We start from the raw sequence: 18,740 nt of genomic DNA, 5'->3' as shown, positions 1-18,740 counted from the left end.
AGAGAGAGAGAGAGAGAGAGAGAGAGCGAGAGAGAGAGAGAGAGAGAGAGAGAGAGAGAGAGAGAGAGAGAAGGCTATTTTGACCTGGATGTGTCCACACGTGTCCAGGTGCTCCGGTAAAAACAGATCTGGTGTCGGGCCAACATGTAAATAAATATCTTTCAGTGACGTACACAACGCAGCTCCTTTTCAAAGTGAATCAGCAGGAGGGGAAGTTAACAAAGGATGGCTGATGTAATTACCCACATAGCTGTTTTCAACAGGTAGTGGTTCTCTTTTTTTTTAATTGCATCAAGTAGTAGGAGTGGTAAACACCAAGCAAACTGATGCATTTTCAAAGAAAATACAGATTATTGGACAATGGCACTGTGTTCTGCACAAGAATGTATCATTAAAACTCACTTTATGTTGATGTCGTAGTAATTTATGTTAGTAATTGTTTGGTTTGTGTGCAAATATACTCATTTCCATCACATATGCTCTGTGCCACAACATAGAAAGAGTATAAATTTCGAGGCGATTGTGGCTCTACGACCGCAGACTGGTCTGTGTGTGACCTCTGGACTAAAGTGTGTTCGACACCCCTGATATAGATAGGTCAGGTTAGTAAATACAGTTTGAAAGTGAAGGGCGTGCGTGTCGAGTTTCACAACGTTCATGATGCGTGTCACTGATGGTGAATCCAGCTGAATAAACTCCTCCATGTCATGAGGGCATTGCGCCAGTTAAAGTGGCGGCCGGGTCCAAGACATGTAATCAATCTACTTTGTAAACAAGCGTAAGGCTGCAAATTATGTTGATATCCAAATGTTTCGATATTATTTTAGAATACAATATGTCTTTGGGTACATTTCTGATTTATTTTCATGATTGTTGATTAACCACATTGCGGCTGAATCATTTAGATATTTTATATTTACGGTGGCCCAGTAGGGCCAACTACACAACACAACACAACAACAAAAGCTACAACACAACAAAAAGTCACAACACAACAACAAAAGCCACAACACAACAACAAAAGCTACAACACAACAAAAGTCACAACACAACAACAAAAAGTCGCAACACGACAACAAAGAGCCACAACACGACAACAAAAGCTACAACACAACAACAAAAGCCGAAACACAACAACAAAAAGTCGCAACACGACAACAAAAGCCACAACACAACAACAAAAGCGACAACACAACAAAAAGTCGCAACACAACAACAAAAACCACAACACAACAACAAAAGCTGCAACACAACAACAAAAGCCACAACACAACAAAGAGCCGCAACACAACAACAAAAGCCACAACACAACAACAAAGGCCGCAACACGACAACAAAAGCTGCAACACAACAACAAAAGCCGAAACACAACAACAAAAAGTCGCAACACGACAACAAAAGCCACAACACGACAACAAAAGCTGCAACACAACAACATAAGCCACAACAAACCAATAAAAGTTCTTAAAAGTTCTCTGACTGCTGCGTCCTTCCGATGTGGCGTTTTGTTGTTGTGTTGTGTTTTGGCCCTTCTGGGCCACCATAAATATTTGCTTGAGAAATGTACTCAAGGCTGACTAATGCCAAGAAGTGTTGTGATATTTGTATTTGTATACAAGGACATTCAATCCAAAAGTAGCCGTTACTATCGAGAACAACAAACCATTTACTTTTGCTACTCAAGAACTGTAACAGTAGTTGTAACTACTTCAGAATACATTTATTATCACATCTGGGTCAAGGGTCATACCCGGGTACACACAATGGTGACCTGTACACTTTGAACCTGCAAACCACTTCCCTCTCTTGCCTCTCGTCCACCAGCTTAGTAGTGTTTTGTATTCCTATAAAACAAATATAAACCTGGAGGTGAGACAGAAATGCAGAATTGTTCTTTAAATATACGAGGTGAAAAACAACATACTTTTAAATCGTACAATAAAAAGAGCACTTGTGTGATTAATAGGCAAAACATAATGTGACGTTCATACCATCCAATCACTATGACTGTCGCTTTATTTTATTCATTTAGATAACAAAATTAACAAAGGAATTTGGAAAAACACGATTGTAACCCAATTAAAACAGCAAAAAGTCATTACTTCTCTGATGTCTTTATGTTACGTCCTTATTTAACCTAAAGTTGATATTGCGGTTGCCTGGCAACGACGATTATATATATGCGTGACGCAGCCAGGAGCCACACATTTATCTCTTTTAGTTTCAGACGTTCGTCCATGTCCAAACACTTGTCTCTCAGGCCTTTGGCGCCACCATGTGTCTGAAAATGGACACTGGGTGGCTGAAAGGGATTCCTATTCCCTCAGTACAACCTGTCAGGAGAAAAGTGCACTTTTGCGTTTGTGCAAGTCTGTGCAGTCTCAAAGCCGTGAAAATTGTTCCCACTCTGTCGTTGTACAAGGGAAACGTGTTTTTGTGATGTTCATTTGATAATAAACTTTGAATAAATTTGGATGAATGAATAGATGGATGGAAGAAATTGCGTCACCGAGGAAAAATAAAACATTGAAGCTTCAAGATATATTTTATCGCCCTTGTCCTATACATTCAAGATGCAAGATTCAAGATATTGGTTTAGATAAACATGTACGGATTAACAATATGTCTAAAATGGCTCACTTTGTAGACTATTAGCCTTGCCTTAATAAAGCTTTACTTTATTTAGTCTCATTTTTATGCATTTCTTAATCGCCTTGTTGTATTGACTTTCCTTGTCAAACACTATGATTTGTTATGCAAGGAAATACATTTGCCTTGCATAATACACATCTTAAACCATAATGGGGGAAATACTAAATGAGGATCATACTCAGAAATACAGATACGATTATAACATAACCTTTAAAGTGTATGACAGCTCGTATATTCACGTTTCTGGACAACAGTTGATTATTTAGCACATTTATTATACATTATAAGTAGCGAACCTGACAGACTGTATTGAGGGCAGACCATGCGTTCCGCAGCCATGATATCCCATGATTCCTTGCGGGGAGAATAGCTCCAGCAGTTATTTGTATGAGGCTTCATAAAGCGACCCGGTGACAGTTGAAATCTTTTGACTCACCTTTTCCCCCGCTTACCGTATTTAATGGGCTTCAATTCAAATTCTGTGTGGTATTAATAGACGGCGGCTTTTTATTTTCGGCTCCACTGCAGGTGGGTAAACTCGTTCATGACCGCTGCAGGCAGTGCCGAAGCAGCAAGGCCAGAGCAGGTAGCCTTAGCATGCTAACCGTGGCTAATGTAGCTAATGTGGCTAACTAACTGACTTTCTAATCACATCCGCGTCGGATAGCAACACTCCGGGTTTGGTTTTTTATGTGAAATGATATCGCAGGGATGTGATATCACGGTGGTTTACTAACTAAAAAAAAATAATCTAAACACTGCTAATCTTGTCTCTTAACTGTTCTTCCCTTTCCAGCAGGTTTCTTTCAGGATGTCGTTCCCTCCTTCCCTCAACCGCCAGCAGATCGGCATCCCGCAGCTGCCCCCCAGAATCCCCCCTCCACAGTACGGGACATTTGCCCCAGGAGTCCCCCCAGGTACCGACCAGGCCAGACGTGTGTTGATCAATCACTTCCCCCTCCTGTAATCTAATGTCACCGGGAGGTGCAGCTGCACTCCGTCCATTCAATATGGCTGTAAAGGCAAGACAGGTTAATTTCTATAGCACCAGTCAGACACGAGGAGCTTTAGAAGGTAATACATTAAAATAAGGCGATTGAGATTCCAGCCACCTTCCAATCCCAGGTCAATATGGGCAAGAGCAGGATCCACCCTGGACCGGTCACCAGTCCATCACAGGACAAACGCACAATGAGGCAGACAACCACGCCACAGGGCAATTTAGATTCATTAGATGCCCTCACATGCAGGAGTACCCAGAGGAAACTCAGGCATACTGAGAGAAAACATGCAGACTCCACACAGAAAGCTCGGTGTTTGAACCTAGACCTTCTCGCTGTGAGGTGAGAGCACTAACCACTGCTCCACTCTGTGGCCTTGCGATTTAGATTAAATACATTAAAACAAAAGGATCAAGAAAGGAATAAAAAGGAGAATAAATCAAACTAAAATTCTATTTTGATAGTGCTATTAAAATAATTAAAATCTATTGTTTTAATGAAAAACGAGAGCAGATATTGTTTAAGGGCTGATTTAAAAGAAGGGAGTTTGTCAGCAGGGAGTTTGTTCCACAGATGAGGAGAGTAGGAACTAAAAGCTGCTTCACCTTGTTTCTTCTGACTCTGGAAATAGTAAACCTCTTCCTGAGGACCTCCGGGGTCTGAATGTTTGATAGTTTACTAGTAATTCTGAGAGGTATTCAATCCCTTATAGGTAAGATTCTGCAGTCAAGTCCTTTGACACACAGGCAGCCAGTGCAGAGATTGAAGCTCAGGCGTCATGTGCTCCATCCTCATCAAGCATATTTTTCAGACCAAAAAAAAAATAGCGTGAACAATACACACACTGGTATTTTTATTTATCAACAATTGTGGAGGGAAAACTGAAATTGTATATATCAAAAGAACAAATGTTTTCTCTGCAAAAATTCAATTATACACTCCAGGAAGTCGCTCACCAATTATCCAGGGAAGTCAGTGAATCAGAAATCCCTGGCCCCTAATTCACTCAACCTCGAACACAGCAGTTTGTGAGTTCATGCAGCACAGCTCCTTGGGCAGGTAGTGTGGCTGCCCACAGCTGTGACGGGGTTAACGAAGGATTTTCCTGAAGGGATTAATAAAATACGATGATTATTAAGATCAAGCGATCCCATTTTTCCAGTTTTCTTCTCCTTTCTCCTTTAGAAGTCGCGGTGTAAAAAGTGAGAATCTCCATCTTGTTAATCAAGTTCATGATTTTTTTTTAAGCAACTTCAGGGTCTGGATTTAAATCTTTATTTATTTATTTCATCTCGAGTTCATCAGAGTCTTAACCACACTGCAATCTCCACTGCATTAATCCCCTTTGTGTTTATATGTTTTGATTTGTAGTGAATAGTTCTATTGAATAGAATAAAACTGAAATGGTAAAATTGTATTTAAAGAATACCAATTGAAGTATGTGTACTCAGAATCCTCCTGAAGTTACAGTCTTATAAATACTTGTAATTCATTACCTGAGGCACATGTCAATAATGTGATCATCAGCTCAGTGATGTCGTCACAGTTCACGCTTTTTGATCTACATAAGTCAGCACTTTTAAAATAACACGATTAGTTTAATCCCGGAGACTTTATTAGAAGCAGACATTCAAATAAAGAACTGTAGCGAGGTAGAGAAACGCTGCTGCCTCATCGTTCTGCTGCACCCGTCTCGGATGGCCACAGTGGATCATGTGAACTAATCTTAACTTGGCTCAGGTTTTACGATGGGCGTCTTCACTGTAACATCCCTCACCCGTTTGGTGTGGACAGCTTTGCTTTGGAGCTCCACATCCTATTGTACACAAAAGGAGTTGAGGAGGCTGAATCCAGAGGGAGATGGCACTCGTACAATCCAGCAGAATACCAGGGACCTCCTGGTCCCACCTAGTCTCCAACTTTGCTTTGCAGCTGTTACACAGTGAGATGAACGACGCAACCCGGCCGCCTCATAACGTCCAGTGTAGCCTGGATACCCCACGGGCCTTCCCTTTTTAAGACTCTTCCTTCTGAGGAGCGTGAATGCCTTTACACTGAGATGTTTGTGTGGATTGCTGTTCTCACGGTGGGACACTACACTAAAGATCACTGCCTATCATCTCAACAGACTCACATTTACCAAACCAGTTACAACCTGGCAGATCAGCGGCGTCTTCTGCATGCAGGTGTTTCAGTTTAAGAAAAGAAATTGACGTATTAATCAGAACGCCTTAACATGGAGAGTTGAGAAATGATAAAACATTTTGTGATCTTATCAAATATAGTCTTGAAATGTTTACTTGACCTGATATTTTACCTTTATGGTTCTTGTCTTTTGGAATTCTGATTTCTCAGAGGAACAACAATGTACCTTAATAATAACACATTTTATGTCGAATGCCCTTTTCATTTAAAAATCTCAAAGTGCTTCAAGCACATTATAATCCAAGGTGGGAATTTCTGCTTCTGCACCATCTGGAACCGTAGTCATTCATGTTATTGTGTCATTTTGGAGTTCTTCACCTGGTAAGTCGAGGTAATCATAAGTCACCTGCTTGAAAAATATGAGACTTCCTAAAAAAAATTAAAATGACATCAAAGTGATAATTTGTTTGGCAGCATATAGTTTATACAAACGATCAACAAACAGAAAATGATCAAAAATATTCATGGACTTTTAAACTGATCAGACAAATTATAAAATATCTTTTCTACCATGGTGAATCTTTAAATCTGAACTTCTTCAAATATCTAATTATGCATTAATGAACTGAACTCTAGTTATTTTGGACATTTGGAACCAGTTTGTATTGTGATGATTTCTGCTCTGAGCTCAGTGTTTAAGCTTTTTGTTTCAGGTACTCCCTTAATGCCAGTTCACATGGGCGTTGTGACCCCCACACCCACAGTGAGTTCCCTCAGATCAGCTTTTCTGTGTTTAAAAAAGAAAAAAGAAAATCTTTACATGAACAGTTTATCCACATTTAATTGAATGTTGCAGGTTTTGGTCCCAACCACAGTCACGGTGACGCAGAAGCCGATGCTGAAGAAGGATCACGCCGCCATCAGAGCCAAGGAGTCGGACGACAGCAGCGGCCCCACCACCACCGTGTTTGTAGGAAACATCTCCGAAAAGGCTTCTGACATGTTGGTCAGGCAGCTGCTCGCGGTGAGGCGACGATAAGATATAATGAGACTGAAAGTAGCTGATGGCCACAGAGGCACACTTAATGTTAGGGGTTGTTATCAACTGTCAGTCAAACGCTGATTGAATAGTAGAAATACTAAAATAACCCCTTGAATGTGTGATCGCTGCTATTCTATTATCTGTCTCTTCTCTTTCATCATAGAAATGTGGGATTGTTCTGAGCTGGAAAAGAGTTCAAGGTGCCTCTGGGAAGCTTCAAGGTAACAAAGATGGAAACTCGAACTGATCTTGATGTTTCTGTCTGTTACGAGCTTAGATTCTTAAATATCTTCATGCATGTTTAGGTCTCTTTAATTTTTTTCTGAACTTGTTGATGATATAGGCAAAATCCAGACTTGATAAAGTGTTTACTCTCTTTCTGCACCGTTTTCCTTGAAGCTTTCGGCTTCTGCGAGTACAAGGAGCCTGAATCCACACTGCGAGCCCTCAGACTTCTACACGAGCTGCTGTTGGGAGACAAGAAGCTGTTGGTGAAAGTCGATGCCAAGACCAAAGCTCAGCTTGATGAGTGGAAGGCAAAGAAGAAGAGCGCCAACGGGGTTAGAACAGTCTGAACTGCTCATTTTTATTAGGGTTGATGATTGTATTCAGTTGTATTCATCAGGGTTAGTTGTTTTTTTTGTCATAACTCCAGGATGTCAGCAGTGAGTCAAAAAATGGGGATGAAGACGAGGAGGAGGAGGAGGTGCTAGATGAAGAAACTCTGCGTCGGGACCAGGTCGTCAAGGGGGCGATAGAAGTTCTCATCCGAGAGTACTCGAGCGAGCTCAACGCTCCCTCACAAGATCCCGACAGTCAACCACGCAAGAAACGCAAAGAGAAGAAAGAGGAGGTAGGTTTTTTTTTCTCACAATAATAAAGATACAAACTTTTTCTTTTCATTCCACACGACAATGTACTGTAGTGAAAGCTCTGAACTGTTTATACGACAACGGTGCTCAAAGTACCTGACAACGCAGCTTTTTGGCAACAGCTCCAAAGGTGGAACTTTGTGAAAATGCCCCGTCTCCATGGAAACGAGTGAAAACACAACTTTCTTGGAAATGTCCAGTTGTTGAACATCCCTGTACTCCCATTGTTAGTGTTCATAGTCTGTGTGGTTTCATCATAGAAGCAAACGGCTCCCACTAGTGGCTCTACATGCTAACTACACCATTCTCAGCATTTCTGCCGTTTCAGTGTAAACCGACGTCGTTTTCAAAACGTTTCCGTATAAATCCGAAACCTCCCTGAAACAAAAACGATGCACTTTCGCCGAGACTGTTGTGGTGTAGACTTAGTGGTGAGAGAATTAAGATGATCACAACCGGTATTAATGATTTATTTGTATATCACTTTTCTAAACATAGTTAAAGTGCTTTTACATTAAAAACCACAATAAAATTCACAACAAGAATATACAGAGATCAGAAAAGCAACAACAGAAGAACTTTATAAAAGCAAGTGATATAAATGACTTAAGATTAGACTTATTCGCTTCAGTTACTCTGCAGCACAGGGATTTATGGGAATTTTCACTCCTCTTCCAGTTTGATGAATTGCATTTTGATATTTCACTGACTTTGCTGTATTTTGAGGTGATTTCAAGTACTTAGTGTGTTGTGTTTTCCTCTTCTTTCCTTCGTGTAAGGAGGATATCAATGCAATGGAGATGGAGGACGACAAGCGAGACTTGATTTCCCGAGAGATCAGTAAATTCCGGGACACACACAAGGTAATGTATCAAACTGCTGTTGATTACTCAAGAAGAAATCTATTACATTTTGTGATTGAAAAATTCCTCTGCAGCAAAACAGTGTTTTGTTAGTGTCAACCATGTAATCTCTGTAATCGGTTAAAGAAATGCAGTCAAGAGAAGAAAGGAATTGTTGTTAATTTAAAGAGAATATCATGTTTCTTTAAGTATTGAAATACTACATCATACCTGGCAGTACTTCTGATCTGTTGATACGGATGATTTTTAAACTTTAAGCACAAGCTAAGCAAGAGTGCATGGAGACATTGTTCAGTTCCAACCAAAGCTAATCTATTGATTAAACCCCACCAATATGGTAGAGTTCATTTGGTGACTAGAGCAAGATGAATCTGTGAATCTCAGCTTTGGAAAAAGTTGCAAGGATAGAACGTAAGTATGAGCTTTTCTTTCTCCTCTATCCGCGTTGGGCGCTCCCTTCTCGAGGGCGTCCAGAGGGGCAACTGGCTGTCAGGTCACATGTGACATTAGAAACCCTCCAAGTCGAGCGGACTGCTCGTGATTTTAGTTTAAAAAAAAAACCCAAACGTATCGCACTCGGACCAGGCGAGTTTCAAACCATTTGGCAGCTCAGTGAAGCTCTGCACGTCCTCACATGATATAAAGTGTTTTGAAGAACACGCAGACTTGACCGAGCCTAACCACTGCAGCAGTTTGAGCTGCAGCCTGAAATAGATTTAGAAGTAGGGAGCGCCGCTTCACAGCACTCTGTGGTCTGAAGACAGTCAAGGTGAGTCTTTGTTTTTGTTTTTGTTTTCTTCCTTTTGATCCTCGTCATTGTGACTCTGCTATAAATGAGGGCTTGAGATAATGCGACGTTAATGACTCGCACACGGCAAACACACCATAAATTATGATTAATAAGTGACAAACAAAACAACTTATTGATGTTGCTCTATGCTCAACAAAGTGACATCAATGAAAACGAGCCATTTTTAGGCAAGGTGAATGTTTTTATAGCGCTCCATTCAAACACAAGACAATTCAGTGTTTTACAAAGAAATCATAATAGTCTTTCACACAACCACTGATCCTACATTCACTTTAGAACCACATGGATCCTGAGGATCAGATTGACTCTGCGCTTTTCCTAAAAGGTTATAGAAAATTAATTAAAAACAACCTCAAGTGTTCAATTTAGTTTTTAAAAAGTTTTAATTTATTATTAGTCTAAAAGGAAACGGGACAATAAATAAACCAAAGCTGGTGGAGTCCACTTTACCCTGGTATAGTCCCAGTCTATTCAGATCAGATCAGAAATACTTTATATACAACACAATATCTAACTCAAATAAGCATGTAGGACTCTAGCATTAGAAATGATGAACTAGTCTTGACAGGTATCCAGTATTTACACACATTATGTTAAGAAGCGAAAACACAACAGTCAAATAATCCTCCATATTCCCAAATAATCCACTTCATCTACGTTGTAGTCAAACAGTAAACAGGATTACAGATCTTATAAGTGAGCTATAAACTTTGAAATAATAGTTTGTTCAGTTTCAAAATGGACTTAACTATACATCAATCCCCAAGTCAGTTTTACTGACATTAATGTAAAAAAAAAAACTTGATTCTAACTTGATAAAACCTGAGGCTTGTGGGGTTTTAACCCTCAAATTCCTCTCCCATTATCACTATTCAGCATGCAAACACCTAAATTCATCATTATGGTGTCGACAAGGATTTGAACAATACGCGTGTGTAATTAAGATGAGCTTCATCAGCGTATCACACATTTCTAACATTCAGAAACACACTAATCTTAAATAACTGCTAGGAATTGACTTTTAATTTGAAAAGTAGAAATCACTCTAATGACTAATGAAATCAAACATCTAGGTACCAGAGATAGAAATTTCATTTTTTAAATACATTTTTCAGTTGTGGTTTAGAAACATCACAACACAAAGACAGGAAAGTTAACTGAACCTCATTTAGGATTGGATAGAAACTTATTGTGAGGTTCAAACCTGGAATAAGTTTGTATTTAAAACTATATAACGTATATAAAGTTTGCGTTCATACCACTTGGGCTCCTTCCCGTCTCTATTTTATCACTTAAGAGCACATTTCTAAAGCCCGATCAGGACTTGTAGCGCTCATTAAATCAGTTTGAAGTGAGAGACCAGAGGGACGGCGGCTCTCGACCTCCAGGTAAGACTGCTTCACTCATTTCTTTGTGGCAAAATGGAAAACGTGTCTTGATTTGTTCCAACCCATGTTTTTGTCGAGAAGTTGATGTTTTCTGCGGGAGATTTCTGTTCACTACACTTGACCTGTTTTTCCTCCCACACATGACCCGTAGGATGAGTAGGGGCAGAGAAGTGCTGAAACCGTAGTTCATCACCTGTAAGTTTGCACAGCGGGTAGCTGCTGATCGCCCTGTGGAAAACACTGGCTTTCTTTTAAGTTTCATTTAAAAATGGTTGCTTATTTTTTCCTGGTGAGTTAAAAAAACAACAACAACTTAACATCTCATTTCAATTTGTATCCAGAGAGATGGGGAAAAGAGTTAGTGTTACTTAATTTCTGAATTTCCTGACAATCATTTTGGATATTTAGGAAGCTTTTCTGATGCAAACATGCAAAAACGATGCGTTTTCACTAAATGTTGTCGTATAAATGGGGCCTCAACGCGGAGGGACCTGGGTTCAAACTTCAGTTTGCAGCAGGAAGGGCATCCGGTGTGAAATTAGCTCTGATTTACAGTGAGAAGGCCTTTAAAAAAAAAAAAAAAAACACACATCAGCCTGAGAATGCAGCTGCCAGGACTTCTTCTACAGTTTAAATGGACTTGCATAAGCGTATCTGTGTTTTCACGGGGCTTATGGAAGGAGAAAAGCTTTACATTAACGCTTGATGAAACAACATTACAGATGTCAATACACACTTCTGTGACATAAGCTCATCTCAAGTCGTGGCTCGGGTCACCCGGCTGCACGCTGATCTCCCACGGTGCTGCTGATGCAGGGGATCGCTTGCATTAGCTTGGCATTGCTCCGCTTCATCTCAAATGATCATGCAGAAAAAACACATGGGAACTGATTATGTAATTCACTTAGTTGCACCATTTGCGACGTTCAGCTTTGACTTGTTTTAATCCACTTGACACCCTTAGGTAAGACCCGGCCACGACGATACATGTTGCTGATCTTATGGGTATAATTAGATCTGTGAACTCGTGGAGCGAAAGGTTAAAAGCTGACTTGGCAGGTGCTGTAATCTTAAGTGCTTTATATTGCTGTGAGGAGACCCATTTCCACTAAAATCCCGCCATGCTGAGGATGAGTGCGTTATTAAATGAATGTATACTCCATCTGTACTCTGCTGTATATCTAAAATCCATGTCGGGCCTCCATGCATTTAACCCTCCTGCGCAGGGCCATTTTTTGACGATCGCACGAGTTCACATTGATTTGGAAAGTGGACGGATGTGGGTTTGACCAGCTCTCATTCGCCCCACAGCCATAGTTTTTATTGGAATGGCCTCCTATTACATCAGAATATAATCTCACCATAGATCCCAGAATCACTGCAGAGGACGAGCTGACCTGTTACATGAATTCATTGCAAGCATGTGCAGTAAGAGGGAGTCTGAATACTGGGCTCTGATTCTCTCAATGTGACACGAATATACTGAGAATGAAATTGTGGTGTGTACTGTATTGAGCAGCATATATACTGTATATTAAACCTGCTTCCAGGAGGAAACCTCATGGCTAGGAAGACCCGACATGAAGCAAGCAGCCTCTTCAAGGCAATGAGTCGTGGTCGTATGTGAGCATGTCTGTATCAGGGCATCTGAAGCATTTCTATCCACCATGTGTGATAAACTGATTCTATTCATGCATTTATGTTTGGTTTGTTTTTTGGGGGGGGGGGGGGGGGGGCTTCTTGCATCCTGTAACACGATGAATTCTTCTCTCCCCATTGGGCTCCCTGCAGAAACTGGAGGAGGAAAAAGGAAAGAAAGAGAAGGAACGACTGGAGCTGGAGAGAGAAAGGAGAGAGAGGGACAAAGAGCGAGAGCGCGAGAGGGAGCGACGGGACCGCGAGAAAGAGAAGGAAAGGGAAAGGGAGCGGGACAAGGAGCGGGAACGAGACCGAGACAGAGATCGTGACCGTGAGCGGGAGAGGGAGCGTGACCGCGAGCGAACGAAGGAGCGAGAGCGGGAGAGGGAGCGAGAGAGGAGCCGAGACGCCAGCGAAGACCGCAGCAGGTCGAGGTCAGTCTGCACCGACGTGAATAATTTAGTACTGATCGATAGAGAAACAATCAAAAACCATTGTGATACAGTGGAGGACAAAACAAAAAGGTGATTCACCTGAGCTGTGATGTTTTTAAAGTGCAAGATGAGTATTTGATCACAGTTTGAACCACAAATGCCTTTTATGACACTTTATCCACGTCGGGCTCTGGGTTAGGGTTCGAGACAGGATGCAGTCTGGACAGGTCAGGTTAGCACCCAGAGAAAACCCACACATTCATCTGGAGTCCAATAGGAGACCTGCACCACACTTTACAAATCCACTGGTTGAAATATTTCCGCTTCCTCAATGTGATCATTTCCTGGTTGTACTCTTCTGTGTCGGTCAACCGAATAGATTTTGTCTGCGGACTGTGGTTCAGGACGTTTTCTGCAGCATGTCCGGCTCTGTGACATGCAGGGAAACATTTAAAAAAACAAATAGCTCATTGATTAGTTGGGAAAATGTTCTACATATAGATCAATAAGGTAAATAATCAATGTCAACCGTAGTGGCGAGCCTCGGGGGGGAATAAAAACACAAACCTGATGAATCAGTGCAGGAGCTTTATATTTCTCCCGTATATCTGTGATTTATTCAGATTTGGCATCACATTCAGCTCAATTCATCTTTTATCCAGCTTGACCTTTTATCAGAGAACATGACGACCAGAAATATGGAACATTTCTGTGTTCTGTGCTTTTTGGTGTTTAACACATTCGCTCATCCAGATTCCACAAGTGATCCACTATTACCTTCTCGATATAAGATGTGAATGAGGAAGCATCCATCATCCATTTTTTTTTTTATATCTTCTCTAAGTGGCAGTAAATGTTGATTCTGTCACCAGTTAAAGTCAAGTCAGCTTTACTTCTAGACTCACTTTAAAACAGCTGCGGCTGAAGCCAAAGTGCTTCACATGACAGACTAATAATGACAATAAAAGAATAAAATACAGTAAAACAAACAATACAGTTGGCAACGCTAAAAGCAAGTGCAGTTTTAAAAGCCAGGGAATAAAAATGGGTCTTAAGATTGGTTTTAAAAGTGAAAATCAGTTGATCTGCAGCACTGTCTTAGTCTATCAGTCATCTTTTTAAATAGCCAAGCCATGTGCTTCATGATTCTTTTTTTCCTTTCAGCATTGTCTTGATTTTTTTTATTGACTTATACCAAATTGATACTTTCCCATCAGACGCCTCCGCTCTTGTCCGTCTTCTTCAGCTCTTGATCTCTTTTAACAAGTCATCAGTCTGTCAAGGATTTCATATTGAGCTCAATTTTGATGATGTTTCAAGGTTGTTTTATTTCCCAGCTCAGGTCAGGATAGAGATTTTTTGTGTGTGTCTTTTACTGAGGTGAACTATTAAACTTAACCGTTCTCAGAAAGACCAATTTACCCTTTTAAGTCAAAGTGAGCTGTATTGTCTGTATATTTTGTTTTTGTTTGTACTGATTTTGTATTCTATTTAATTATTTTTTTGATTTTATTTTGTAGGAGGGCAAGCGAGACATTTGTATTCCACTGTGTGTCTTGTACCTACCACAGAGTTGTCACGTATTGCCCAAGTACAAAATAGAAAATATAGACAGAATATATAACCAAAAAATACAATAACAATCAAAAAGATGGAGAATATAGGCAAGAAAAGGAGTGCAACAAGATTTTGAAATAGAAATGTGCAATATCCAACAATATAGCCCTGAAAATGTCAACATATAATCCAGTGTCGCCTCAGAATAGCTGTAAGTAAATAAACTAAGAAAAAGTGAAGTCATTGTGGTCAAACATGTGAAGCATTCTCACTTGCTAGCAAACAGTCAGTGTGAACTCTTGTAATCTGTTATTTAATCACTGTTTTCTCCAGAGAGCGCACCAGAGAAGAAAAGAAACGAGACCGCGAAGAAGATGAAGAAGATGTTTATGAACGACGGAGACTTGAAAGAAGGCTGAGAGACAAAGAGGCAGCTTACCAAGAAGTATGTGTCCTGCCTCTCTCGCCGGTTTGATTCGGTGTGTTTGAATGGTTGAATGACTCTTTTGCTCTAATTGAATCGTAATTATTTAATTTTTTCCTTCTCAAAGCGGCTGAAAAACTGGGAGATCCGTGAGAGGAAGAAATCTCGCGACTACAGTAAAGACACAGAAAGGGAGGATGAGAGGCGCCGTGAAACGGTAACGCGTCCGACTCTGCGTGAAGCTGGCTTGAGATCAGTCACCCTGAGAAATGTGTGACTTCGTTATTAACGTGGACTTTCTTTTTTTTTTTTTTTTTTTAAATCAGATGAAAGAAGCCAAAAGATTGAAAGAATTCCTTGAAGATTATGACGACGACAGGGACGACCCAAAATACTACAGGTGATTCGTCTCATCTAAACCTGTTTTTGGAACGAGCAGTCCTGCTGTGGCGAACGCTCATATTGTCGTCCTCGTCTTCAGGGGCAGCGCTCTGCAGAAGAGGCTGCGCGATCGGGAAAAGGAGACGGAACTGGACGAGCGCGACCGGAAGAGAGAGAAGGAGGAGCTGGAGGAGATCCGACAGCGGCTTCTGGCCGAGGGTCACCCCGACCCTGATGCTGAGCTGCAGAGGGTCAGTCCACCTGCGCTCGTTTCCCCTCACTTAAAACATGACCAGTTCATAGACCTTCACTTTTGAAGGGTTTTCTTTTTTTTTTCTTTTTTTTTTGCATAGCAGCTCCCATATATGCTCAAGTTTGCACACGTAATAAAATCCAACCGTCCCCCGGGTGTTGATTTTTAGATGGAGGAGGAGGCGGAGCGCAGACGGCAGCCGCCCCTCAAACTGGAACCCGAGGAGGAGGTGATCAAGGAGAAAGCTCACAGGGAGCGCGACCGCGAGCGGGAGCGGGAGCGGGAAAGAGAGCGGGATCGAGACAGAGAGCGGGAACGGGAGCGCGAGCGGGAGAGAGATCGGGAGCGCGAGCGGGAGCGGGAGAAGAGGGGGTCGGCGAGGCCAGTGGAGCCGGCGCCTCGGGCCCCGCCGCCGCAGCATTCGGAGGACGAGGTGGACGACGCAGAGGAGGACGACTACCACCACCGCGACGCCGAGGACTCCCAGGAGGCCAAGCCACAGCCCAAACCCGTCATGCGACCAATCACCACGGCTCCCTCCGTCTCCTCGGCCAGCGGCAACGTGACTCCGAACACACCCAACAACGAATCTCCCTGCGGCATCATCATTCCCGGAGAAAACACCCCTGAGGTCCAGCCTCCTGAGGAGCACCGGCCCAAGATCGGCCTCAGCCTCAAGCTGGGTGAGTTCAGCAGCCGGCAGGAGACACCCTCTCAGGATATGCCATCGATACGCCAGAATAAACCGTTTCCCCCTCATTGTTTCTTCCTGCAGGTGCCACCAACAGCCCGAGTCAGCTGACCGTCGGAAAGAGGAAGAAGCTGGCGCCTGTGGACAGCGTCTTCAACAAGTTTGACGACGAAGAGGCAGACGAGCAGCCCCGCAAGCGGAAGCTGGTGCCGCTCGACTATGGCGACGACGACAAGAGTCTGGGGCTCGACGGCGCGGAGATCTCCGGGGCAAAAGGCAGCATCAACACGGAGGAGAAACGCAAGCATATAAAGAGCCTCATCGAGAAGATCCCCACCGCCAGACCTGAGCTTTTCTCTTATCCTCTGGACTGGACCATGGTCGACTCGGTAAGATCAGTGGTGGAAAAGTGTGGCCGTGTTTTGAAAATGAGCAGAAGATGAACTGTGCTCTTCCTTTCTGCAGACTCTGATGGATCGACGTATTCGGCCGTGGATTAATAAGAAGATCATCGAATACATTGGAGAGGAAGAGCCCACTCTGGTTGATTTTGTCTGCTCCAAGGTCGGTGTTGATTCCTAAACTACTGTGTTTCACTGTTATTAACATTATAATATCTGACTGGTTCATCAGACTCGTCTTTTATTTGAAACGTTACACTCAATTCTGTAGTGTTTCTGAAGTCTCTCTCTCTCTCTCTCAGGTAATGGCTCACAGCACTCCTCAGGGTATTCTTGATGACGTTGCTATGGTAAGTTTGAGCTGAATTTCGGCCTAAAATTCATCCGTTTAGTCTTTTGTCAATGAACTATTCAAGTATTTCCTGTTATGTTAAGAGTCATTTGAAAAATTGGTTCACTTCTTTTATAAGGCAGCTTTGACATCAGCAGAAACAAGCTGCTGGTTGGGGATTGGATTACTACTGCGAGTGAAGTATTTCTCCATGATTACAGTTCATATGAAATAGAATCAGGATGATGAGGATGAGAATACTCGTCAAACAGCTTTTTCTCAATAATTCACCTGCTCATCCCACAAATGTGTTTTCTACAAATGGAATGCCTTTCAAGAAATAAACCTGCTCTCCAGTGGCGTAGAAATAATCTAACAAATACAGATTTCCTTGATTTCCGTGGCTCATTTATGGTTGGAATCCTGTCTAAACAGGAAGAGCTGTTCGCCTCTGCCAGCCAGAGTCCAAATGGCAGCAGAGGATCAGGTTTTCTCCTCCAGACAATAGAAGAGAAGTGAAGAAGTCACAGATACTTTTCTCGGTCCGTAAACACTGACGATTAACTGTTGCTCCTTTCTAACACAGACATACCGTTTCTGTCTTCTTTGCCAGGTCCTCGACGAAGAAGCAGAAGTCTTCATAGTAAAAATGTGGAGGTTGTTGATATATGAAACAGAAGCCAAGAAGATCGGACTGGTGAAATAAAGACCTCGTGTCTCTGACTGATTTTTAAAGCTGGCGACTGTTTTTTTTTTTTGTTGTTGTTTTTTTTCCTTTTCTTTTTTTGTCCATCAGACAGAAAACGAGCCCATACGCCCTCCATTCCATCAGCAAGGAGCTGCTGCCTTGTGTGCGAGTGTGTTTGTGCGAGTGTGTGTGTGTGTGTGTGAGAGTGTGTGTGAGGAAGGAGAAGTTTTTCACAAACATGCTGCATGAGGAATCTTTGGTTGTACTCTTTTCTTTGTTGTCACCCATCTGTTCCATTATGTTGGACACACTCTGCGTTGATTTAATGGTATTATGAGGAGGCACTGCTCCAAATGTGTGAACTAATAAATAAATATGCTTTTTTTTTTTTTTAAAGAACCCTAGCGTCTTTCTTAAATGTTTGTATAAATCTATTCTAGAGATTTGAAATCAAAGTTTTGTAATGGTGCATTCATGTGAAATCATCAAACTTTCACAAATTAATATGAGCAGCGTTTTAATTATTTACATTTTTTAAAGGCATGAAGAGGCGATAGACCAATTAATGGACAAAAATTTGCTAAATTAATAAAAGATTTGAAAATAATTTTAAATGGGCATTGTTCGTAGAAATAAAGACACTAAAGTGTGGGATGGGCCCCTCTTGGTGGGTGTCAATGACTGAGGAAACAAAATTATAGATTTAATTTAGGTAAATTCTACTTATTCAAGCTCGTGTAAAACCATTCATGAGTTATAAACAATATATAAAGACTAGATAATTCAGAGTAAACAAATGTGTGTTGTGGGAGTTTGGTGGGACATCCTGGCAAGCTTCATGTCGTCAAATTTTAAAAAGTTTAAATGTTTAGATTTCAGTTAACATGTGAAAAAAATATGATTTTGGCTAATAATCCAAATTCATACAGTCTAGAATATATGAGGAAGAAACTGGTAAATACTCCTGTATGAGCACCTGGAAATGTAATTATTTAACTTTGAATAGAACAAATAAGCCAATATATCTAAATTGATTCATTTAAATCTATGTAAATGGCATATTTTATGGAAATGCGTATCCACAAAAGAAGTGAATAATATCCATGTATACACATACCTATCTAGAAATACATACATAAACACATACCTAAACATGTCTGGAAAGAGA

At 41.4% G+C, this 18,740-nt stretch overlaps 1 protein-coding gene across 3 annotated transcripts; it reads left to right on the top strand.

Moving 5' to 3' along the window:
• Positions 1–3,001: 3,001 nt before the first annotated feature.
• rbm25a (RNA binding motif protein 25a) lies at positions 3,002–17,965 on the top strand. Of its 3 annotated transcripts, none has more exons than XM_080480204.1 (18): positions 3,002–3,180; positions 3,452–3,569; positions 6,512–6,561; positions 6,655–6,822; positions 7,004–7,061; positions 7,240–7,400; positions 7,496–7,693; positions 8,495–8,575; positions 12,566–12,846; positions 14,737–14,848; positions 14,955–15,044; positions 15,154–15,227; positions 15,309–15,459; positions 15,631–16,144; positions 16,237–16,541; positions 16,618–16,716; positions 16,856–16,903; positions 17,498–17,965. In XM_080480204.1, the coding sequence occupies exons 2-18, from the start codon at positions 3,464–3,466 to the stop codon at positions 17,588–17,590; spliced, it is 2,589 nt and encodes an 862-aa protein (XP_080336330.1). In that variant the 5' UTR covers positions 3,002–3,180; positions 3,452–3,463; the 3' UTR covers positions 17,591–17,965. The 3 variants fall into 3 exon arrangements, with proteins under 3 accessions (XP_080336330.1, XP_080336329.1, XP_080336331.1); XM_080480203.1 differs by having other exon boundaries at positions 8,492–8,575; XM_080480205.1 differs by having other exon boundaries at positions 3,010–3,180; positions 3,449–3,569.
• Positions 17,966–18,740: the final 775 nt, after the last annotated feature.

This window comes from Lipophrys pholis (genome assembly GCF_963383615.2).
Source record: "Lipophrys pholis genome assembly, chromosome: 14".
NCBI classification, from domain to species: Eukaryota; Metazoa; Chordata; class Actinopteri; order Blenniiformes; family Blenniidae; genus Lipophrys; species Lipophrys pholis.
This window is presented reverse-complemented; position numbering and strand designations above follow the sequence as displayed.